The following is a 23,929-nucleotide window of genomic DNA, read 5'->3' as shown; positions in this document are numbered from 1 at the left end:
TTTCTATGATACAAAAGAACCACAAGTTATTTATATAATCTGAAGAAATGAGTAAAATTATAAGTTCTCAGTATCTTTTTATTACCACTGAAATGTCACTGTTTAGTAAACACTTGCTCGTCAACCTTGTAACTCTATGCAGAGCCTCCTTCTGGCAGTGGGATAAAACCTTAACTCCGAGGTCTGGACAGGGTCCTTGTCCTGTCGTCAGGGCACTGAGCTGCCCAGCTGCCTGTCCCTCCACGCACGGTCCTGCTCCGGCAGCAGAGCTGGGCAGTGAAGACAGAGTACGCACGGCCCACAAGGCCTGAGATATTCACTACCTGTCTGTTCAAGAAAAAATTTTGCCAACCCCTGATCAAGATTATTACTGGTTATTAACTTATTTTTTTAATGGAGGTGTTTGAGGAGGATAAGTGTAAGTTTACTAAATAGACGTAAAGCTCTATCTGGACTCTTTCTAACACTATTCCAAGTACATGTCTGCGAAATGCTCAGCCTTGTCACCCAGTTCACTTCTAGGGGCCTCAGCTAAGTCCCTCTGCAGCAGCCTCAGCCCCACCCCTGCAGGAGAGCAGACCAGGCCACCGCACGCCCTTTACCCTGGCTCTCCGCTCGGCCTCCAGCCGCTGCATGAGCAGCATGGTGTCCACGTCGTCGTCCTCCTCGTCCTCGTCCTCGTCCTTCTGCTTGGACTCCTGCAGCCGCTTCTGGAACTGCCACTCCAGCAAGAGCTTGCGCAGGCGGTCGCTGTCCTCGGCGCTGCGCTCCGGCTTGCTCTGCAGCTCCTGGATCTCCCTGCTCAGCATGTCCACGATGTGCAGCTGCTGCTGCTTCTCCAGCTTCTCCTTGGCGTCCCGCTTCCAGGGGTCTGGAGACAGGCTGTCCCCGGAGGACAGCTCCTCCTTGCTGATGGTGACGTACTGCAAGTCTCTGCGCTCGATCGTGCGGGGCTGCTGCTGGGGCTGCAGCTCCCGAATGACCGTCTCTTGGGGTCTCTGAAGCGTGGACGGTTTCTCCGGCTTCAGCGGCTGCACGGTCGCAGGGGAGAAGGCAGCAGTGCTCAGCGGCTGTGCGCGCATCTGGCCCAGCTTCCTCTCCTGCTCCCGGCGCTTCCTGTCCCGCTCCTCCTCCAGCCGGGCCTTCTCCTTCTCGTACCAGCGCTGGTGCTCTTCCCGCTTCCTCCGCTCGGCGGCGGCCGCCTGTGCAGGCTGAGGCCCCGTCTGGCTGGCAGGAGGGGGTGGGAGAGGCAGATCCATTGGGACTCCATCAAACTCGCTGGCATAGTGCGTGGGAGGTGGTGGAGGGGGTGGAGGCAGGTCCGTGCGGCCAGGCTGGGGAACCGCTGTAGGCATGGGCTGCCCAGCGGCTGGCGTCTTCCAGCGCCCAGGACCGCTTTTGGTCAGGGTGGACGCAGGAGTGCCCGATTTGGATGCATGGTCCAGGTGCTCTTGGCTGGACGCACTGGAGCCCACCGAGGAGCTCTGGTTCATCCACATGTCACTGTCAGACTTGCGATCCACCGCTGCTTCCGCTCGGCGGTGCTCCAGGTGAGAGGCTGGGTCTTCCCGAAGCTCCTCTTGGGAACGGGTGACACGCTGAAAACAGAGAAAGGAAAGCTGTCAGATTTCAGCCATTTATCAGAAGAAATTACTAAAAATTTACAAACACTTTATCTTGGGGAGAAAAGTCACTAGAGAAGTGAGCGCCCAGAACAGCTGGGACGGGGCCAGCGGATGCGACGTTGCGTGCGGGGAGCTCTACACCTGATGTGTCTGCGTCACCGCAAAGAAATGCACACAGAGACCTGGGCGCTTCAGCCAGGCTCCTCGTCCTTCTCAGCTCCCGGCGCACCCTCTGCTGCAGAACCAGCAACAACATAACTGACGTCGGAAAAATGAACAGCAACAAAAATCACTTCTCCACAGTAAAATCATAACGATGATAAAGTGGTTATCCGATCTCAACCACAGGACCCACCATGTCATTCTCAGCCGCACTGCTGACAGTGGACTTCCGGAGCCCGGACGAGCCCTGCAGAGTGGCCACCTGCGCCAGGACGCCCCCCGGGCCCGGGAAGGCAGAGGCAACACTTGTCACAGACCTAGTCTGATGTCCGAAAAACATTGTGTCTACATTAGTTTAATCCAATCAAAATGACTCAGTAGGATGTCCGAGTCAAACATTTTTTTCCTGTCTTGTTAATGAGTAGAAATTGAAGATTCAAACCTGGGAAATACATATTTTTGCCCGGGCCGGTTTGGCTCAGCGGTTGGAGCGTGGCCTGCGGTCCAGAGAGACCTGGGTTCAGTTCCCACTAAGGGCATGTACCTCGGTTGCAGTTTGTCCCCGGCCCTGGTTGGGGTCGTTTGAGTGGCAGCCAGTCATGTCTCTCTCACATGGATGTTTCTCTCTCTCTCTTCCCCCGCTCTCCTCCTTGCTCTGTCTAAAGATCAATGCAAAAGAATGTCCTTGGGTGAGGATTTAAAAGAGAATGCCAGAAAACTACTTCATTCTTGAAGAGAAATTTGGAGAAGATCTCTTCTTACAGCCAATCCCCACCTGCTACCAGGGCTGGAGGGGCGGGCGGAGGACGGGCTTCTGGAGGCCACCGCCCACCTAGGAAGGGGCAGGGTGGACCGGGGCGCCCGGACGAGGTGCGCACTCATGAGCCCCCACCCGTGCGAGCCCCTCACCATCAGAAGGGGTCTTCCTCACCTTTCTCACATTGTCTCCTGTGAATAACCCCCTTTCCCATTTCCTCATCCTTCTAGGTCCAGCTCAAATCCCATCTTAATCCTGAAGTACCTCGACCGCCAGACCAAGAGCCCACCTGGGAGTCACCACCCAGGGCGGCACTGCTGCGCAGCCTCGGCCAGCGGAGTCCCTCCTCCATCCCTGGGCACGTACACTGATCACTAACATTCTACAGCACACCAAAAAGTGTGTATAATTTTGATTCACTCACACTGGACAGCTATTGCTTTGGCTGTTGTCATTTTTAAGTTTGACAATCTAAGGAAAAAGAGGTCAGTGACCCTGACCCAATAGTCAGTCTTGCAGCTTCAAAGTCTTTGGGCGCTCCAGTGGGAAACCGCGGGCCTCGATGGTACCTTTCTGAAGCAGTGTTCAACTGTGTCCCCCAGCATCGCACACACAAGTTCTCTCTCTGAACAGGAACACACCTGACCATACCCCTGACCTGACTCCCGAGACTGACCGCTCTCCACTCACTGGGACGAACCCAAGTTCCTTAGCTGGTCGCACGGAGCTCTCCGCTGTGGTTCTGGCCGCCTTGACGCCTGGATGCCGCCACCTACCCGCCCCTGGGCTCCTCCCGAGCACGGGCGCCCCTGCCCAGGGCGGCTGCAGGCCTCCCCTTGCTGCACTGTCTCCTGGAAGCGCCGTTCTAGTTGCACTGGCGAGAGACACAGCCCGTCCCTCAGGGTCCAGCTTCCAGCAACACTCGCCACCTGGACTCAGCTTACGTCTCACCCCCTGGCCGCGCCATCAGCTCCCAGGCGGGCCATAACCTGCACACGCCCAGGCTCGGGCAGCTGCTGGCAGCCACAGCACCGCCTGGCCCTCGGGTTCCCGTCTCACCCCAGAGGCAGGACACCTGGCCTCACCACTGTCAGTCACGCTCAGCACGACTCACCGTCACTCGCCAGACGCTAAGAGAACACAGTGCCCTTGTCCATGCTCAGCACCCTGCCCTACCTGGCCACTTTCCCCCAGCTGACCACAAGACAGGGAAGGAAGCAATGCCGTCAGTGGGGCTGTGGGACAGGAAACGCCCCGTGTCTCAGATCTGTGTGAGGGCTGACGTGGGGAAGCATGAGTGTGGAACCCCTCCCCTCACCTGCACCCCAACACCGGGATGACTGCTGTCCATGTGCAGGTGCGGCTCTTCCTCGTAAGTGGGCCACTGGCTGTGAGGAGGAGGAGCTGCCCGGTCCTGGGACTTGGAGGCAGGGAATGTGAAATACTCCCTGGTGTACGTTTGCGTGGGAATGGGGTAGGCCTCAGGTCGAGGTGGGGGGGTCTGCTCCTGCAAAACGTGAACAAGGAAAAAAGTGAGTTCTTTGCGATTTGTACGGTGGGCTTAGTTAATTTCCAATTATCTCTTTTGTAATATAGTATATACATTTGAAAACCAAGTTAAAAATTAAAAGGGTTTGATCCTATATGGAGAATAATGAAAAACACTTCATCTTGCCCAGACTTACTAATTTCAAGTTCTTTTACCTATTATGTTAAACAAAACAAAAAATTAAATCCTCAGGAGTTATCAACAACACTGATCTGTGGAGTTATCAGTCAGTGAGGCCTCTAAGGGAGGCTAGGACTTAGGTGACAACGGCTGGCTCGGACCTCTGCACACAGGTTCCCGGTAGAGACGGACGTTATCTTCACGCCGGTTCCGGGGGCGTATGCGCTTTTCCCGCCAGGACTTGGAGGCTGATCTGGTGGAAGAGTTAGGGACAGAATGTAATGTCATACAAACCAGATGTTACAGAACAAGAGTCCCGAGGGCATGAGTCTGTGTTCTGCCGTGGGGTGTCTGGCCCAGGGATGGGCACCAGGCAGGGGAGGGAGCCGTAGGCCCTGCGGACCAGGGACGGGCAGGCTGTCTCCTGCTTCCAGGGCTGTGCTGCGCAGTCACGTGTGCTGCTGCGTCCTGTCAACAGCCTTCAGGAGTGCAGAGCATGTGCCCTGCTGGCACTTTGCCGGCCCCGCCAGGGACAGTCAGGGCCCCTGCCCACAGCAGCACCTGGATCAGAAGTTTTCCAACTTAGTTTCTATTTCCTGTTACAAGAACCTTCATTTTCATACCCCTTGTGAAAACATGTCCCAGTCAGTGGGTACGTGGAGCCATGATTTCATTCTACTGCAAAACGAGAGCACCTCTCCTCCTCTGACCGACCACGCGGGCTGGGACGAGGGCTCGAGGCAAGACAGGGAAGGGCCCTACGGACTCTCTTACTTGCCACGTTGGGGCTGGACCGGTGGTCAGCTCTGTTCTTCAGCAGCCTGTCGTCGCCAGGTGGCCTCTTTGGCTCACTGCACTCGGCCCAAGGCAGCTGAGGGCTCTCGGGGGACCCATTCTGAGCGGAGCTGTTGTAGAGCTCGAACCCTTCGCTCTTCGGACGGGGCTTCCCTGAGCCGCGGCGATCCGACACTGCAATGGGAACACGCCCGATGGGCATCCTGTTTATCTTTGAAAGACGAATCTACAAATATTTGAAACTCCCTAAGTAAAACTTGTTTTTACAGAAAGAAATAAGATGATTTTTATGTATGGGTAAATCTGTCCAGAGAATCTTTAAAGGGTTTTTAAACAAAGACTGTGTAACTGGCATCAATGGAGAAATGCACTCTTTCAAAGCGCATGTCTCATAAATTTACCTGTTTTAAGTAAAAACCAAAGTAACAAAAGTAACAAAACTTGTTTTAAAGTAACTTTTTAAAAAACAAAATAAATCTACCCCCCACCTCAGTCCCCCAGCACGCACGGCGGCCGTCCTCAGACCTCCAGCAGAACTGCTCCGCTTTGCTCCCAGGCCCTCGGCTTCCTGCCCGGTGGCCCTGACTGTGCTCTGTTCCCTGTCCCCTCTGTGACTTCCCCTGTCTAGTCTGCTTCTCTGAAATGCCGGCAAACCGAGAAATCTGAACATTTAAATCAAACCAAAATGCTAACTATTATGTTGTGAGAAAAGTAGAAATTATGCTGAGTCCAGGCACATAGTTCAGAACATGGTTTTATAAAGATTGTCTTTCTGTGGTTGTAATAAACAGCAGTCCAGGTTCTCGGTACCTTTGTTGCGGTTTGTTACTCTGAGGTCTGGACTCCGGGTTCTAGGCTCTGAAGTTCCCTACTCAGGCCGGATGCACAGCCATGCAGTTAGCAAAGTGGATTACGAAGTCCGAGATGTAAAGTATGTGATGACTTAAAACATAATGTGAGTCCATCGTTTTTCCCTCTGGTTTCTGAACTAGTTTCTTTTTAGAAGTCCTAAATTTATATAGATTTTTATTCTGAGATTTCTGATGCAGCTACAAAACCACAGTTCCCACCGACATATACCTGAGAAGATGACGCCTCCATTCAGCATCAGCAGGATCAAAGTAACTGTTCCTATCTGTCAGCGCTCTTTGGGGAGAGAGGGCTACCACGTCCTATGTCTGCCTATCAGAACTGAGGCACCCCCATCCCTTCAGAGTCTGCTCTGGGCCAGGCCCGGGGAGGGGACTCGAGGTGGGAGCCTAATGAGACACCACTGTGGCTTGAAGGTCCACACTTGAACCCTGGCTCCCATAAGCCCCATCCTGCTTCCTTATCTTCAAAACTGGACACTGAAGGTAATGGACCTACTCCACAGGGCTGTCACTATGAACAGAGCCCTGATCGAGCAATGCCTGGCCCGCGGGAAGCGGTTGGCGGAGAGGCACACCCTCCCGAGCAGCCTTACATCTCTGCACCATCGGGGACGGCTGGCTGAGAAGGGTGGCCAGGCCGTGATAGATGGCTCCTCGCTTCGCAACTTCCAGAGTCACCACGGAACTCGTCCTGGTCATGAGCTCTGCTGCCCTGGGGAGAGGGTCGCAAAGGCGAGGAGTGAAACACACGGCCGCTCTGTCCCAGGGTGTGATCAGCCTGGCCCACGCTCTGCTGAGCTCTGACCTCGACACACTGCCGGGTCACTGCCCACTCCGCCCCTCCGCTCAGCGATGAAACTGCACCCTCCTCTTGTCAGGGGGTGTGAGAGTGTAGGAATTTCAGGAAGTGCTCTGACTAAAGCACCCATTTATATTTTGCTAACAAACGGAATGTCACGTACACTAAAAGTTCACACTTAAACAGGTAAAGGGTGTGGCACAGCTTTCTAGACTTATTTTTCGTCCTCCCATTCCAAAAGCTAATGTGAAATATCCCTATGGAAGTGAATATTACGCCTAAAGCAAACAAATAAATGATACCTTTCTTGAGAGAGTCCGACCAGACTGCGCCCGTCCACACTGAGGAGCTGGTCCCCGGCAGCCAGCCGCCCGTCCTGTGTGCCCGAGGCAGAGGCAGGTCCGGAGGTGGAGCAGTGGGCGGGGAGGGGGGGGGGGGGCAGTCAGGGTAAGTACACTTCCCACATGTGGGTTTTCGGCGAGCAGTGCTCACCGCTTGTTACACAGGATCATGGAAATTTACGGGGTGAGAACTATACTGACCACATCCGCAGCGCCTCCCTTCACGACGGACTTCACGTAGATCCCGAGTTTATCCTGACCGGCACCCTAAGCAAGAGCAAGGCGAGACAGCACACTGAGCACAGCAGGGACCACTCAGTGAAGTGAACAAGAACAAAACGTACACATTTTACATGAAAATTAGAACTTTAAAACCATATTAATAAAATTGACATTCTATTTGGTAACTATAAAAAAAAAACAGGAAGTGTACTATTTTTTGTTTCCAAATTAAGAAAAATTACTCCTGAAAAATAAGTCATTTATTAAGAAATCTATTAAGAGGAGACTAAACTAGACTGAACCCCACCGTAACTGGGTCGGCTGTGAACAGCCACAGGGTACGTGAACTAAAGCCCACTCTTATGACATACATGCTACTAATCGCCTTAACACAAAAGCAAAAATATAAGAAGGTATCATAGGGAGTTATAAAGACAGTGAAACAAATTTTTTCAATGCTCAAACTACGTAATTTCCACTTGAAAACACCTGCTTTTTCCCGCTGGGTAACTGGGTCTGCAGAGGAGTCTGTCCAGCGACATGCTGAGGGTAGGTGTGTCCTGCTCCCCCTCAGGGAGAGTCCAGCACACACGTGCTTGTTCTGTGAACCTAAAACCATCTAGTATGCACCTCCTTTGGAAAACAGTGCACCGTCTCCGTTCAGCAGAACAGGCCCCTTTGCGGAAGCACCGTGCTCGAGCTCACGTGGTCACGCGGACGGCGACTGGTCACAACAGTTCTATGAGCTGAGATCCAGCATTCGCCTTTGCGGCTCCCGACCCCCAGTTTTCCGGTCTGCTCCCCACAATGCCCTTCTGCCCGTCTGTACGCGGACAGCCACTGATGCCTCGCCGCAGACCTGCAGAGCCGACGCAGCTGCTCGCTCGCTCCGTGCCCTAGCAGGCCTCTGCACTCTCAACACGGCACCAAGTGCGGCCTGTAGTCCCCACCTGGCTCCTTTTGCCATACAATTAAAAACAAAAAGCAAAACACAAAAAATTCATTTGGATTGTTGGCAAAGCTCGTGCTTTTTTAAAAATACGAAATTTCACCATAAAAGTATATAGCAGACATTTAATAAATGGCAACTTTCTGAATTTACCATGTCACTAAGCAAGAGCAATGAACACACCTTTCCCCGACTTCACTGATGCCAACACTGGCTCCCTTGAATTTTGGGGCCTGAGACACACGGCAGAAAATCACTTCTAAGACACCCCTCACAGCTCCCATTTGTTGAAGAGCGTATTTCTGCGTACACGATCTAATTAAATGATTGTTAAACACGTATTCTACACTTTCTTGTAACTTGTAATCAACTGCTTGATGCAACAACTCAGCTGTTTGAATGACAGTTCCATCTTCCACGACCGTGCACCGCTGGAGGAGACGGAGCGCCCTGCCTCATGGAGTCTCATCTTCCAGAGAGTTTTCTCCACGGCTGTCAAACAGTAATTCTGAGCGGGGCACTGAAATCCCGCTCTTCTTCTTCTGCGATTACTACTATTTGCAGCTAGTACCCAGGACACGCTTTTAAAAAGGCTCTGCAAGCACCCTTTTCTCTTCTGCTCCCTACTCGACCGAGAGAGGGCGATGCTTGCTGAGCTTGAGAATGCAGCCGTCTACCCTCAGTCCGCAGCTTCCCTTTCCGTGGGTCCAGTCTCCATGTCTACTCAGATCGGAAAACACCACGTGGAAAAACCAGAGGTCAACCATGCCCACGTTAAATGTGCACCGTTCTGAGCAGCACATGGACTCTGGAGCTGTGCGGCTCTGGCCACCTGAGCCGGGAACCACCCTGTGTCCAGCATCCCCACACCACACATGCTGTCCGCCATCGGACATTCTGCAGCGGCTGCTGTCACCACATCAGTGGTGTGAGAGAGACCAGTCACACAACTGTTCGTACAGCATCTTGTTCTATTTATCACTGGCGGTGGCTTTCATCTCCTGGGCCCAACTCATAAATCTACCTTTCCCACAGGGTGCGGGTCCAGGAAATACGTCCACAGTCTGCACTGTCCTCGGTGTCAGGCACCCACTGCGGCCTTGGAACGCGTCCCCGTGAACAAGCAGGAACGACCAACGTCTCAGTGAGAGAGGCGCCTACCACACCCCACAGCACTTCTCAGGGATGTGACACGTCCTTGTCGTGCAGGTAATAAAGCAACAGAGCAAGCCCTCCTTCACTCCTCATACCCGGTAAGCTTCACAAAGTTACTACTAATAAGGAATAAAACCTCATTTATTTGGACAAATTATAATAACAGAACTCTTTTTTAAAAATCACATAATAGAATGATGCAGGAAAACGAGAAAAACACTCTTTTCTTCTCCCTAGTATACCGAAAATTGCACACTCACTTCTGTGGGGTATCAGTTAGCTTTTCTCCTCCTCACAAAGCCCACCCACCCACCCTGGGGACGTCTGTGCTCCAGGCTCACAACGCTCACAATGCCCACTCTGGGGACGTCTGTGCTCCAGGCTCACAACGCCCACCCTGGGGACGTCTGTGCTCCAGGCTCACAACGCCCACCCCGGGGTGTCTGTGCTCCAGGCTCACAACGCCCACCCCGGGGTGTCTGTGCTCCAGGCTCACAACGCCCACCCTGGGGACGTCTGTGCTCCAGGCTCACAACGCCCACCCCGGGGTGTCTGTGCTCCAGGCTCACAACGCCCACCCCGGGGTGTCTGTGCTCCAGGCTCACAATGCCCACTCTGGGGACGTCTGTGCTCCAGGCTCACAATGCCCACTCTGGGGACGTCTGTGCTCCAGGCTCACAATGCCCACCCCGGGGTGTCTGTGCTCCAGGCTCACAACGCCCACCCCGGGGTGTCTGTGCTCCAGGCTCACAATGCCCACTCTGGGGACGTCTGTGCTCCACGCTCACAACGCCCACCCCGGGGTGTCTGTGCTCCAGGCTCACAACGCCCACCCTGGGGACGTCTGTGCTCCAGGCTCACAACGCCCACCCTGGGGACGTCTGTGCTCCAGGCTCACAACGCCCACCCCGGGGTGTCTGTGCTCCAGGCTCACAACGCCCACCCTGGGGACGTCTGTGCTCCACGCTCACAACGCCCACCCCGGGGTGTCTGTGCTCCAGGCTCACAACGCCCCACCCCGGGGTGTCTGTGCTCCAGGCTCACAACGCCCACCCCGGGGTGTCTGTGCTCCAGGCTCACAACGCCCACCCTGGGGACGTCTGTGCTCCAGGCTCACAACGCCCACCCCGGGGTGTCTGTGCTCCAGGCTCACACGCCCACCCCGGGGTGTCTGTGCTCCAGGCTCACAACGCCCACCCCGGGGTGTCTGTGCTCCAGGCTCACAACGCCCACCCTGGGGACGTCTGTGCTCCAGGCTCACAACGCCCACCCCGGGGTGTCTGTGCTCCAGGCTCACAACGCCCACCCCGGGGTGTCTGTGCTCCAGGCTCACAACGCCCACCCTGGGGACGTCTGTGCTCCAGGCTCACAACGCCCACCCCGGGGTGTCTGTGCTCCAGGCTCACAACGCCCACCCCGGGGTGTCTGTGCTCCAGGCTCACAACGCCCACCCTGGGGACGTCTGTGCTCCAGGCTCACAACGCCCACCCCGGGGTGTCTGTGCTCCAGGCTCACAATGCCCACCCTGGGGACGTCTGTGCTCCAGGCTCACAACGCCCACCCTGGGGACGTCTGTGCTCCACACTCACAACGCCCACCCCGGGGTGTCTGTGCTCCAGGCTCACAACGCCCACCCCGGGGCATCTGCGCCCCAGGCTCACTGTTCGTTGCCGCCTCCTTGGATCACTACTCTGTTGCCAACTTCCTCTTTCAGATCAGTCATCTCATACCTGAGGGCAACTATTAGGCTCGATTATTTCGTAACCACTCTACATTTTAGACAACTTAATATTTAAACTTAGCAGACTCCATATTTACATAACCTGAAATCCTGTAACATGTTTAAACAGGTAATCTATTAAACTACGAGCAACGTGAAATATAATGAGCCTAAATTAAATATTCAAGCAAAACCGACTATGTAACACAGATAACTGACAGCATCACCACCACCAGGTCTTTAAACAGGCAGAAGATGACAGCACACATCTCAGAAACCCTGCCAGCCTCCCTGGGTGCCAAGGGCCTCAGGAGATGCCCTCTGGAAGCGTGCCTCCCACTGGGCTCTACTTCCCACGACCTCACCAGCAGCCTCGGCCCTGGAGTCGCGCTCCCTGACCTACGTGCAGGGGTACAGTCTCCCAACACTTTACGCTTGGTCCAGACCAGGCTGCATGTCCCAGTTCCATCCTGTTTCCACTTTGTCCTCATACAAACCTCCTTCTGATGTCGTGTGTCCACCCACATCCTTTGACCCCTGGATCCCTAGGCTCACCTGCCACTACTCGCCGACTCACTTGCCGTTCCCAGCGTTAGACCCGGTTTCCTCTGCTCCCTCGGAACAGTCGGTCAGTCTGTCCTGTATGCCAGCTGCTTCTACAGAGGCTCCTCCCCGAACCCTTCCCCAAACACCCGGAAGTGGTCAGCCCCTTATTTGAATACAATTCCTTATTCTGAGGAAGTCGAGTCCAAAGGGACAATCAGTGCGTCAGGAAGCAGCTGCTGGGCTCACTATGAGCTGGTGACAACACTGACAACCCTGGAAGCACACTGTTATTTTGAAAGTGACAAACTCGAAGCATTTATAATTTTGGCACTAAATGTGTTTTCAGAAGGGACACTCAAACCCACACTGTTTGGTAATGCATGATGAGAAAGGCATAGTACTGAAGAAGCAATAGATACTCTTTTCTTCCATGATGGGAATTTATCTAAATTCTAAGTTATAGGCATTTCTCTCCATTCCAAGCACCTTCCATTGCGCCTAAGAGGTCTATTTAAGGCTAGTCATAAAAACTGACTTTGATTAAAAGTTATTGACAATGCATCATATATTTAGAGAAGAAGGGGGAGAGAGAGAAACATTGATATGAGAGACAAATATCGATCAGTTGCTGCCCGTAAGTGCCCCGACTGGGGACCGAACCACAACCTGGGTAAATGCCCCGATGGGGAATAGAACCCGGAGCCTTTTGATGCACAGAAAGACACTCCAGCCAACTGAGCCATGGCCAAGGCATGAAACACATTTTTAAAAATACTCTTGGCGGCAGTGGTGGGGTGATGCAAAATAAAGCATCTGCACCTGGAGGATTCTAAGAGGCGTCCAAACTTTGGCTGGTACAGAATCTGCAAATGTGGTCTCAGCCTGCAGGACTTGGCTGTACACGTCTCCGTGTCGCAGCTCACACTGCTCACGTTCTCAGAAGCGTGCTGCCGTCCCAGGACCACTTTCCTTCCCGCAAGCACAAGACCCCTCTGCAGACTGGCTGCTCCAGGGGACTGAATGCCCCCCCCCCCCGTTATTGGAATCCCATCCCACTTCAGGTGCAGCTGAGATTGTGGAGGGGCCATGACAAGCTGTGAAGATGAGCTGTCAGAGAGCTTCCATTCACTAGCGCTTATTTTAGAAAAACAAAACTAGAGGCGAATCCCCGGAGATGAAAGAACTCCTAGGAAGTTCTAACTCGAGCGCGCGTGTATGTCTCAAATCAACATGGTAATTACTGCTGCAAACTCTGACCAGCTCCGAGGCGCCCAGTGCCCCGGCCTGGCCAGAACCGCCCCTCCATGCGGCAGACCAGCTCTTGGAAGGTGCTGGCGGACTGTCGCCCGCCCGCCCAGTGCATCGGAATGTGAGTGAGAGTGCCGTGAGCTAGGCTAAAGAAATCATGTACAACACCAGAAACAGCAAACACTTGTCAAATTTTTAACAATACACACACTAATCTAGACATAACTTAAAGAAAATTTAATGAAATAATTCTATTACTTCCTATTTATATACATGCAATTAAAATTCACTTCATGGTAATTCTAGCCTTTTCTAACTAAGAAATGCAGCAGGGTCCAGAGGTGACAGGACGCTGCGGCTCACATGGGTTGAGAGAAAACATCATCAAGGCTAACTTCACTGTGTCTTTCCTAAAGACGGCCAGTGGAAGATGTCAGACGTGTGGCTCGCACACTCCACCTCTACAGGACACGCTGCTCTAACACGGCACTTCGCACCGTAAGTTACTGAGATCAGGTCCTGGCACTGCACGGTAACCCAGCAGACAACGGGGCAAGAACAAGACGTCACCATACTAGAGCATACGCCAGCTCAACACACCCTGATTTCCAAACCCAGGAAGAGTAACCACCGTCATCAAAACTAAGTGCACAACATAATAAATATACAAAAGCTAAATAACTTCAAGAATTACTTGCCTAAAGGCACCTAAAGTGGGATCTGAAAAGCATACTGTATTTCCAGCGTATCATCTGTGAAAGGAGAAGACAGGTGCGGCCGCTCGGGCTCTCGTCTGAGAAAGGGCCTGGAAAGCAGCGTGGTGTCCAGAGGCGTGGGACCTACGGAGGTCCTGCCTGCAGCCCTGCACCTGCACCCAACATGGCTGAGAACCGGGGCAGCCAGCACCACTCTGTCGTGTGGCCTCTGCCCTCACCATGTCAGGTGGCCAGAGCGCGAGCACCAAGCACGTCAGCCGAGCAGTGAGGGAGTGAGGACCCAGGCCCATCCTAGGAAAGCCGAGCAGGGAGTCAGGGCTAGTGTGTGAGCATGGCGCCCCCAGTGCTGCCGCTGCTCTTCCTGCCCTCCGAGTGGGGGGAGGGCTCAGAAGGACTGTGAGAGGGAGGGCAGGCAGAGGGAGGAGAAGGGAAGCAGAAAGGTACGAAAGAGGATGGTGGTAAGTTAACAAGAAATGGTCCCAGGGAGGACGACGAAAGGCCCGAATGACTACTCGCTGCTGCGCATCCCACCCCCGGAGCTGAGAAGGACACACGCACCCGTCAGCCGTCAGCTAGCTGCTCTGCGTGCTCTGCGTGTCGATGAGAAAGGGCTACAAGGGAAAGGCTGCTCCAGGTACCTTGTTTGCTCCTCCCCCTACCGCACCTCTGGGGGCGTTGGCCTAGGCAGCCTCCCCCCCCCCCCCCCCCCCCCCCCCCCGTGAGACTCCACACCCTGGGATCCCAGAGAACGGAACGCCAAGTGAGTGTGGGAGTATGAGATGATTAACAGCACATAAACATCATTAAAACACCCCACCCCACCCCCGGGAAAAAAACCAAAAGCAGCAGCAGGAGGAAGAAAGATATGCAGCCTGAGCAGCTAACTCAGCCCCACTGCTCTCAGGTGCGGAAACGCTGGGATGAGGGTCCGAGCCAGCGGCGGGGAGGCCAAGCGCGGAGGACTGAGCGCTCAGGCATGCTCAGCACAGGCTCTGCGCTCGCCCCTCCCTCAGTGTCCAGGACAGGATTTCCAGCCAGATACACAGTTCTGATCAGTTAACTATTGAACTTCAGACTAGAGTTTAAAAACATTGCAAGGCTCTCTCTTTTGGTAGGAATAACTTTAATTCCGAAATGATCGGTTTTAAAACTCATTCTTGGTACATTCCAAGCTCAGCATCGTGAAGGCATGTGGGAGGTGCTCCCGATGGGTGTGGTGCTGGGAACAAGCCGAAGCTTGAAGCTTGGTTTCTGTGAACCGGGCGCCAAGCCCAGCTCTGTTCAGCTGTTTACTCTGTGCATTGATTATGAAACAAAAGACATGGTAACAGCAGCCTTTCCCTTCTCCACGACACACAGGAAATGAACTAGACAGATTTTCAGCTCAGTCCCACAGACGGGCTGCAGGTTCACTGGTCCCTGAAAACCACGCAAGACGTGCGAGTGGGCATCACGGGACGAAGGCACAGCCTCCTGAGATTCTAAAGTGCTCTGTGAACCAAAGGGGCTAGAGACCCACAGAGAGCCCCTGTTTCCCCCAAGCCTTGGCCAAGGGTGACTGGGCCAGGCCAGGGCAGTCTGAAGACTCCCTTCATGGGATGGACCCTGCAAATATCGTTTTCTCTGGAATGTGAAATGATGGCTCTGCTTTAGGTTATTAACACTCAATGTTCTATTTTTACTGTAACTTAATTCTGTATTTCAGTCAATTGTACACATTAGCATTTAGACCATTATTATAAAATAGGTAAAAAATTATTCTTTTATGTAATTTACTATTTTGTTTTTAGAACTAAAATATAAAACGCTGTTTTCAAATTCATAAGCAGTAGTCATGCAAGGGCACCAGGTCATTGTACACAACTCAGGGGGAAGTTACTCTGACATTTCCATGGAGAAATTCTGCAGTGACACTCAGTACTTTGGAACTGATTTTAAAAGGAACTAAAATCTCATGACTTCGTTTCTCTGGCGAGGTTGCCCACGTGGTCCCAATGAGGACACTGAAGAGCACACGTGAGGGTCTCAGGTCCCAGACGCTCAGCTGCGGGTCTGTGGGAGCCCCTCTCACCGGGGAGAAGGGGTGCGCAGCAGTCTCACCCCCTCTCTGAGGGCAGGCACCTACCTTTGTGTTCTAAGCTAATTAAATGAGACTCAGAAATTTACAATCAGTCTATAGTCTAAAAGCACAAACTAAAACTATCTTTAAGGCACTATTGAACTAACCCTCTCCTTTTAAATAAAATAGTAAAATATTCTAAGTACTTAAAAAATTGTCATTTTATGTTTACTTTAAGAAAAATGTTTTAGAGAGCCGGCAGCAAAAAACCACACGTAGCCAAAACAAAGTTCTGTCGTGGATATTCTTGTACATGCCCGTCAGCCAATTATATGGCTGCAGCTACAATTATTTCAAGCAATTTTCACCATATTATATGACCAGCAGGATTAAATTTTTTTCTTGTATAAAAAGCATATAGGAGCTTTCTATTTTAATAAAGCTTAAGAACCGGCAGCATTAAAATAAAAGAGCAGCAAACATCTGGGTGTGTAATGACAAGCTACATTAAATGGCTGCCTCAGGAGCATTAATTAGTGACAGGTTTCAACAAGCTACAATGGAAGAAAACGTTCTCTCGAGAGCGAGAGCGCAGCCCCAGCGCGCAGGACACCCTCCCACTCAGCACCCTGAGGACACTCACCAGCGGGCCCGCTCTCCCGACAACAGAGAACCACATTCTGACCTCGAGACTACACCTTCTCCAGGCGGACGCGTGCCCCTCACTCCGACAGCAGGCACAGCTGGCTGGGGAGACGGAGCCCCACGGTCCCGAGCCGGGTGCAGGGACACTATGGCACTCACCAACATGGACATTCAGACTCTTACGTAACCAGCCAGCTCAGATTTTTATTCACTTTGTACATTATTAGACTTTAAAAAGAGCCAGAAAAATAAAAAGGATGGAATTGTTTGTATTTTAAAAATCCAAACAGGAAGCACTGCGCCGGCCCACAGATGAGTAAGAAGTAGCGCCCTCCACTTTCCGAAGCAACGTCTTAAAGAGCACACGGCACACAGCCGTCCCGAATCATCTGGATCTCATACTCAGAGCCACAACGTGGAAGGGGCGACAGGGAGCCGCACAGCAGCCAGGTCCAGCTGGCAGCAGCAGGCCACACGCCGGCTAGGGAGATCAAGGAGGCCTGAGCCAAAGACACAGGGACACCACAGCTCGCAGAGAAGAGCAGACGCGGCGAGCAGGGCCGCCAGCTGCTGTGCAGGGACGACGGCAGCAGTGAGCACGGAGAACATGATGGCACCGGGCGGGGCAGTGTGCTGGGCACTGACCGCTCAGAATGCTTCCCAAGGCTCCTCCCCTACCTGAGGCCACCACTGCACTGAGGCCTGCGGGTCTGCTCAGGGCTCCAGCCTCCCGGGGCAGGGCCAGGATCTGCCTGGAGCTCAGATGACACAGAACAGGGCTGTGCCTCCAAGGGAGGGAGGACCACCTGCAGTCCTGCTGAGGGAGACAGTCTCCGTCCCCAGACGGCACCGACTTCCTTCCTCTGCAGCACCGGGAGCCACCCCCACACTGCACCTCTGGCCTTCACCTCCCAAGCTCCGATCACATCCGACTCTGCTAGATGATGCCCTCCTTGTCTAGCCTCGCAGGCACCCCACGTCTCGGGCATGTTCACACTGAGCTCCAACGCCCCCCCCCCCCTCCGGAAGAAACACAGCCACACGCCTGCTGAACAGAACCGGGGTGTGACCCTTCTCTCTTCCACACGAGACCCAATTCACCCCCCGACCTGAGAGCTGTCGCCCAACAAGCACGTGCGATGGACCAGCCCTGCCAGCCCTGCGGCAGCGGCCAGCCGGGAACCGTGCATCATGCTGCACGGCCTCCGCTGCGGCCTCTCCCACCTGCACTGCACCCTCCACTGGAACCTGCCGCAGCTTACCTGCCAGTCCCCCAGCTCGAGCCTCAGACCCTCCACCCCACGCTCCAGGAAGCCATGAGAGTTAACTTTCAGAACTGTGCTCCCATCACATCACCGCTCTGTGTGAACCCGTCTGGCTATTTGTTTCACAGCCCTGTCAGGACCTCAGGGGCTGGCAAGTAGCTAAGATCGCACACCCTCACTGACCACTGCCCTCTGGGCCTTCCTGCTGGGACAGTGAGACTGCAGGCCAGACGCGCATGGCCCGTGACAGTGCTCTCTGGTCAGCACATCACAGGCGTCTCACTCAGGGGGCCCGGCTGGGTCACACCGCAGGGCGACTGCACTCAGGGGGCCCGGCTGGGTCACACCGCAGGGCGACCGCACTTATGGGGCCCGGCTGGGTCACACCGCAGGGCGACCGCACTCAGGGGGCCCGGCTGGGTCACACCGCAGGGCGACCGCACTTATGGGGCCCGGCTGGGTCACACCGCAGGGCGACCGCACTCAGGGGGCCCGGCTGGGTCACACCGCAGGGCGACCGCACTCAGGGGGCCCGGCTGGGTCACACCGCAGGGCGACCGCACTCAGGGGGCCCGGCTGGGTCACACCGCAGGGCGACCGCACTCAGGGGGCCCGGCTGGGTCACACCGCAGGGCGACCGCACTCAGGGGGCCCGGCTGGGTCACACCGCAGGGCGACCGCACTCAGGGGGCCCGGCTGGGTCACACCGCAGGGCGACCGCACTCAGGGGGCCCGGCTGGGTCACACCGCAGGGCGACCGCACTCAGGGGGCCCGGCTGGGTCACACCGCAGGCGGCTGCACTCACGGAGCCTGGCTGCAGGCCCCACACAGGTCCCTGTGCTGAGCCTTCCCACTGCCCCTGCCTGGCTGGCACCTGCTTCCCTCCTCCAGGTCTCAGTTCACAAGGCGTCTCCTCCAGAGCCTCCCTGACCCTCACCCTCAAGGACGACACCTGACGCCATGCGCCCAGCACGGCTCTCTGCCCTGTCCCCTGAGGGACCAGGGTATGTGCTGATGGAGAGGCTGCCTGCATTACAGATATTCTTGGCGGGAGGAGAAAGTTTCATGAGCCAAATGCATACTTAGTCTCATTAAATGTATTTTATAAGCTGATGAGTTAACCATCTTAGGATTGAATCTGCAATCTCTTTTAAAACAACTCTTTTACTATTATTTTTCTTCCAGCTCTAAATCTATATATGCCATTTACTGTGGAAAACATCTGAAAAACCAGGAAAAAAACCCGTGACTATCTCTGACTTGTGCGAGAGGATGCCCCTCCCCTCCCCCAGGACAGGAAGGAGCCCTGCTGCAGGGGAGGAAGTGCTCCCTCCTGAGGGAGACCTGTGGCTGACAAGGAGGGGGCAGAGGAGAGCATATGTCATTCAGTCACATGTCCAGGGTGGATGTGCAGGTCAGTCACACTCCCCAGTTGAGCTGTGGTTGGTAAAAAGTTCATCTTTTGTTTTATATCCATCCAACTTCCTGTGTTGTTGCTATTCCCCATTAAGCCCCAATTCTACAATGCTGTAGCCTAATCAGTAATACTGTCAATACTGTTATTTTCTACAAATCTCTTTTAAATGTATTAATATAGAAAACAAGGGGGGAAGACTAGATTTTTTTTTTTTATCCTCACTCGAGGACACTTTCGCATTTATCTTCAGATAGAGCAGGAGGAAGAGAGAGAAACATCAACGTGAGAGAGAGACATCGAGTGGCTGCCACTCACACGATCCCAACCGGGGCCGGGGACAAACTGCAACCGAGGTACGTGCCCTCAGTGGGAACTGAACCAGGACTCTGGTCCATGTGTGGGCTGATGCTGAGCCAAAGCAGCCAGGGCAAAACGAGGTGTTTAAAGATTAAAAAGTAACAGCTACAGCCATTCCCACACAGCAGACAGCCAGTCCTCTCTACTGGGACGATTCCGCTTCAGCCGCCGGCTGCGCCCAGAGGACTCCCTCTGACGCTGGGAAAGTAGGAAAGGAGTCAGACTGCCGCAGCCGAAGCTCACCCTGCGCTCCTGAGCCACGTGCAGCCACTGCAGAGCAGCACCTGTGCTCCGACTCCAATCACCAGCTACTCTGCAGCAGCAAGGGCCGCAGCGGCATCCACGTCTCACGACAGAACGACTTTCTCTTGACCACATGGGGAGGCCCTTCCTCCCACGCCTCCGGCACGGATGGAACGAAAGGCAGCGGGCAGAGCTCAGGGAGCTCCAGGCACACAGAAGAGGAGCCAGTGGCAGAGGTTGGGTGGAGAGGTGACCATGTACAGGAACTGCAAACATGTGGAAGGACAGGTGTGTGGCCAGCAGCCAGGCAGGTGGGCAAAGGGCAGGTGGGAGCAGCTTGATCTGCCTGGGTTTGGCGACCACGGGCAATCCCAAGGTGCTGCCTGGCAGGCCCCTGGGGGAAGCTGCCCTCCCAGTGCAGACTGGGCACAGCTGGCACCTGTGGTCCTGGGGGAGCTGCCTCGGTTCCTGGCCCAGCGCCTCACTCACAGAGGGCCTCTGGGGCCTCAGCGGAGGTGATGTGTCCCACTGACTCGCACTGGTCCCTCCTTCCCCCGCCCCATCCATACAAGGTGAAGGAAGCCGCTGGTGGGCAGGCCTCTCCCTGACCCTTGCAGGGCCCTTTCCTTGGCGTGTCGCCTGCTGGTGCAGGGAAGTGAGTGAAGCTCGCCGACGGCCTTCGGGGCGGCCTTGGCCTAACTGCCCGCTGACACTGGGCCGCCAGCCCAACAGGGCCAGAGGCCGGCGAGAGGCAAGGCCAGGAGTGGCCAAACGGGCCTTGCTGGATGGGGATGCCATCCTCCCTGCACAGGACACGGAGCTCAGGAAGAGATCCGGAGCCGCTCACCTACCTCCAACTGGCATGTGCAAAGAGCTGAGTTTCCTACTGAAAAACTGTTTTTTAGCCTGGACACAAGAGACGCTGGCAAATGAGAGCCCCCAAATCACTTCAGTGAGAATTTCGAATGTCAAGACGAGTATTTGAAATAAAAGTTTACACGTATAGATATCAGAAAATAGGAGGTTAACGCCCTGGCCGATCTGGCTCAGCGGTTAGAGCGTCGGCCTGCAGACCAGAGAGACCCGGGTTCGGTTCCCGCTAAGGGCACGTACCTCGGTTGCAGTTTGTCCCCGGCCCTGGCTGGTCGTGCGGGTGGCAGCCACTCGATGTGTCCCTTTCACGTCGATGTTTTTTTTTTCCTCTCTCTCTCCCTCCCGCTCTATCTGAACAAAAAATGGAAAAATGTCCTCAGGTGAGGATAAAAAAAGAAAATAGGTTGTTTTTCTTGTATATCTGAGTGTGGAGGAGTAATGTTTCACCCTCATACTTTTTTTCCTTTAAAATGGGCATTTAATTCAGCTATCAAGCAAAGATCAAACCAGCCTATAGCTGAGACTTCCCCGTTCAGAGCCGTGGGCCCACTGAATCCTAAGGGTCTGAAGTGTGGCCGTGAGCACGACCCCATCAGGGGAGGAAGCAGGGGTTCCGGACTAAGCGGGGTGACAGGCTGGGGCCCACCTTCCTACCCACTGTAGGCGACCTGTGACTTGGTGCTTTAGAACCAGATCTCTTCGCCTAGATGACAGCTTCCACCCACACCCCAAGAGACCCTTCCAGCTGACTCCAACCGCATGCCAGCTTTAGTCCAGGCCCTTCCAACGCACGCACACCCCCCCCACCCGACACAGCCACCTAGCACGTGCTTCGTGCTCCTCTCCAAGCCCCCTTCCCGCGTTGCCCACGCGACAGAGCGCACACTCCTCAACCTGCCAGTCCCCCTCCTCAGTCCGCTCTCCCTGCTGCGTGGGTCTCAGGGTCCAGACATGGCCTGCACAAGGCTTCCTCGGTCCTTGCCTGTGCCCCCCCATCCTGTGTTGTCCACTGATGTAAGACTCCAAGGCTGCTGAAGCTCCCCTCCCACGATGCCCTCCGCAGGGCAGGGCTGGCCAGCGCCCGGCACAGCCTCACAGCCAGGTTAGCAGTGGTCTCCTAGCCCTGCACGCCTCTGGGGATCGGAGCCAGAAACCACTCAGGCGACAGGTGCCCAGCGATCCTGCGTGTGCCGATGCTGCCTGACGCCATGGTGATGAGTGGCAGACCTTCCTGCCATGCACTGAGCGCAGCACTCTCCTGGGTCAGGTGACCACGTGTTCTCCTGTCCTGACACTGTCTCCGTATGAGCACCACCTGCTCGGCCTCGAGGTGCCCCTGCTCTGGCCGCTCTCCCCGTAGAGACTACCCCTCAGTTAACTGGCTCGAGCACAGGGCTCCGTTCAGACCACAGTGCTGTGCCCTGAGAGACACGGGTGAAGAAGCACCCCCACACCACTCCACTCCACCCCTCCACCCTCAGCCAGCAGCCTGTCCTACCTTTGCCGCAACAATGCTGAGGCCCATTCCATTCTGCTTTTTCAGGGTGACAGTGATGATTTCGGGCTCCTTCCTCAGAGGCTGAGCCTAAGGACGAAAACAAAGGCTTACTGGGCAGCTGGAGGGAAGAGCACACACGTGGGGAGCCTGACACGCAGACGGCAGTCCCTCAGGGCAGGGACCCTCCACCTGTCCCTCAGGGAAAGGGACACGACACTGTGCCCAGAGTCTTAAAGATGCATCTAGTCTGAATCTACGTAAACGTTCTTGCAAGGACAGAGTGTGTACGACAAAGCTAAACTTCCACCGCTCCCGGCTTACAGAGATCTGGTCGTGACGCCCTAACTAAGTTTTCACTGTGTCACCTTTCAGAAGAAACTGTTAGGTGTTTTTTAAGAAGGAATCTAAACTCACTGTACACTATCTATGGGGAGGAGAGGAAAACAGTTCTAAGAAAGATGACCTAACACCTTTGTCTTCTGGGAAAATGCAACAGCCGTTTCATCCTAAGTAGCAACTGAAGCAGCCACAGGGTCAGGCACAGGCTCGGTCCCCGACTACAATGTAAAACCCCATCCCCAGAGGACAGGCCAGCTACAACGAATCCACAGACAAACGAGAACATGAAATGACACACGTCACAGCTCCCTCAAAAGAGTACACAAGAAAATCACTGGTGACCACACTCCAGGGAGATGTTAGATTAACTCAGGTGCCCAAGTGTAAAGGTACATTGCAGGAAGCGATCACTGTACACGTGGCTTGTTAATTTAGAACCAAAGTCTGAGAGAATATTTTAAAGGAAATAAGATTAGGTGACATGAAAACTTTAAAAAAAAAATCAAGACCTGAAGTCTCCTGAGGGACCTGTGAATAAACTAGAAAGATCAAGAATCAGTACGCCATCTGAAAGAGCCTTGTTTTTCTATACGATCACTCAGGCCTCAGGGACAGCAGGGGGGCGGAGCGGTCAGTACTCAAGTCTGAGGGCTGCAGGGAGGGGGGAGCGGTCAGTACTCAGGCCTGAGGGCTGCAGGGAGGGGGGAGCGGTCAGTACTCAGGCCTGAAGGCAGCAGGGAGGGGGCAGGGGGCAGTACTCAGGCCTCAGGGACAGCAGGGGGGCGGAGCGGTCAGTACTCAAGTCTGAGGGCTGCAGGGAGGGGGGAGCGGTCAGTACTCAGGCCTGAGGGCTGCAGGGAGGGGGGAGCGGTCAGTACTCAGGCCTGAAGGCAGCAGGGAGGGGGCAGGGGGCAGTACTCAGGCCTCAGGGACAGCAGGGGGGCGGAGCGGTCAGTACTCAAGTCTGAGGGCTGCAGGGAGGGGGGAGCGGTCAGTACTCAGGCCTGAGGGCTGCAGGGAGGGGGGAGCGGTCAGTACTCAGGCCTGAAGGCAGCAGGGAGGGGGCAGGGGGCAGTACTCAGGCCTGAAGGCAGCAGGGAGGGGGCAGGGGGCAGTACTCAGGCCTGAGGGCAGCAGGGAGGGGGCAGGGGGCAGTACTCAGGCCTGAGGGCAGCAGGGAGGGGGCAGGGGGCAGTACTCAGGCCTGAGGGCAGCAGGGAGGGCGGAGCGGTCAGTACTCAGGCCTGAAGGCAGCAGGGAGGGGGCAGGGGGCAGTACTCAGGCCTGAGGGCAGCAGGGAGGGGGCAGGGGGCAGTACTCAGGCCTGAGGGCAGCAGGGAGGGGGCAGGGGGCAGGGGGCAGTACTCAGGCCTGAAGGCAGCAGGGAGCGGGCAGGGGGCAGTACTCAGGCCTGAGGGCAGCAGGGAGGGGGCAGGGGGCAGTACTCAGGCCTGAAGGCAGCAGGGAGGGGGGAGCGGTCAGTACTCAGGCCTGAGGGCAGCAGGGAGGGGGCAGGGGGCAGTACTCAGGCCTGAGGGCAGCAGGGAGGGGGCAGGGGGCAGTACTCAGGCCTGAAGGCAGCAGGGGGGCGGAGCGGTCAGTACTCAGGCCTGAAGGCAGCAGGGGGGCGGAGCGGTCAGTACTCAGGCCTGAAGG

The 23,929-nt window shown here is 55.0% G+C and overlaps 1 protein-coding gene across 13 annotated transcripts in view; it reads right to left on the bottom strand.

Annotated features, from left to right (window-relative positions):
- Positions 1-23,929, bottom strand: part of AFDN (afadin, adherens junction formation factor) — a 137,004-nt gene that overhangs the window by 15,751 nt on the left and 97,324 nt on the right. For all 13 annotated transcript variants that reach the window (XM_036248293.1, XM_036248291.1, XM_036248283.1 and 10 more), the window contains 8 exons: positions 21,935-22,021; positions 7,222-7,287; positions 6,982-7,055; positions 6,474-6,592; positions 4,988-5,182; positions 4,375-4,466; positions 3,863-4,051; positions 603-1,598 (listed from right to left, as the gene is read on the bottom strand). In XM_036248293.1, the coding sequence (XP_036104186.1) occupies positions 603-1,598; positions 3,863-4,051; positions 4,375-4,466; positions 4,988-5,182; positions 6,474-6,592; positions 6,982-7,055; positions 7,222-7,287; positions 21,935-22,021 (1,818 nt within the window). The remainder of the gene's footprint in view (positions 1-602; positions 1,599-3,862; positions 4,052-4,374; positions 4,467-4,987; positions 5,183-6,473; positions 6,593-6,981; positions 7,056-7,221; positions 7,288-21,934; positions 22,022-23,929) is intronic.

The sequence above is a fragment of the Molossus molossus genome, unplaced genomic scaffold (assembly GCF_014108415.1).
Source record: "Molossus molossus isolate mMolMol1 unplaced genomic scaffold, mMolMol1.p scaffold_m16_p_8, whole genome shotgun sequence".
Taxonomy (NCBI): domain Eukaryota; kingdom Metazoa; phylum Chordata; class Mammalia; order Chiroptera; family Molossidae; genus Molossus; species Molossus molossus.
Note: the sequence above shows the minus strand (reverse complement) of the source record. Positions and strands in the feature narration are given on the sequence as shown.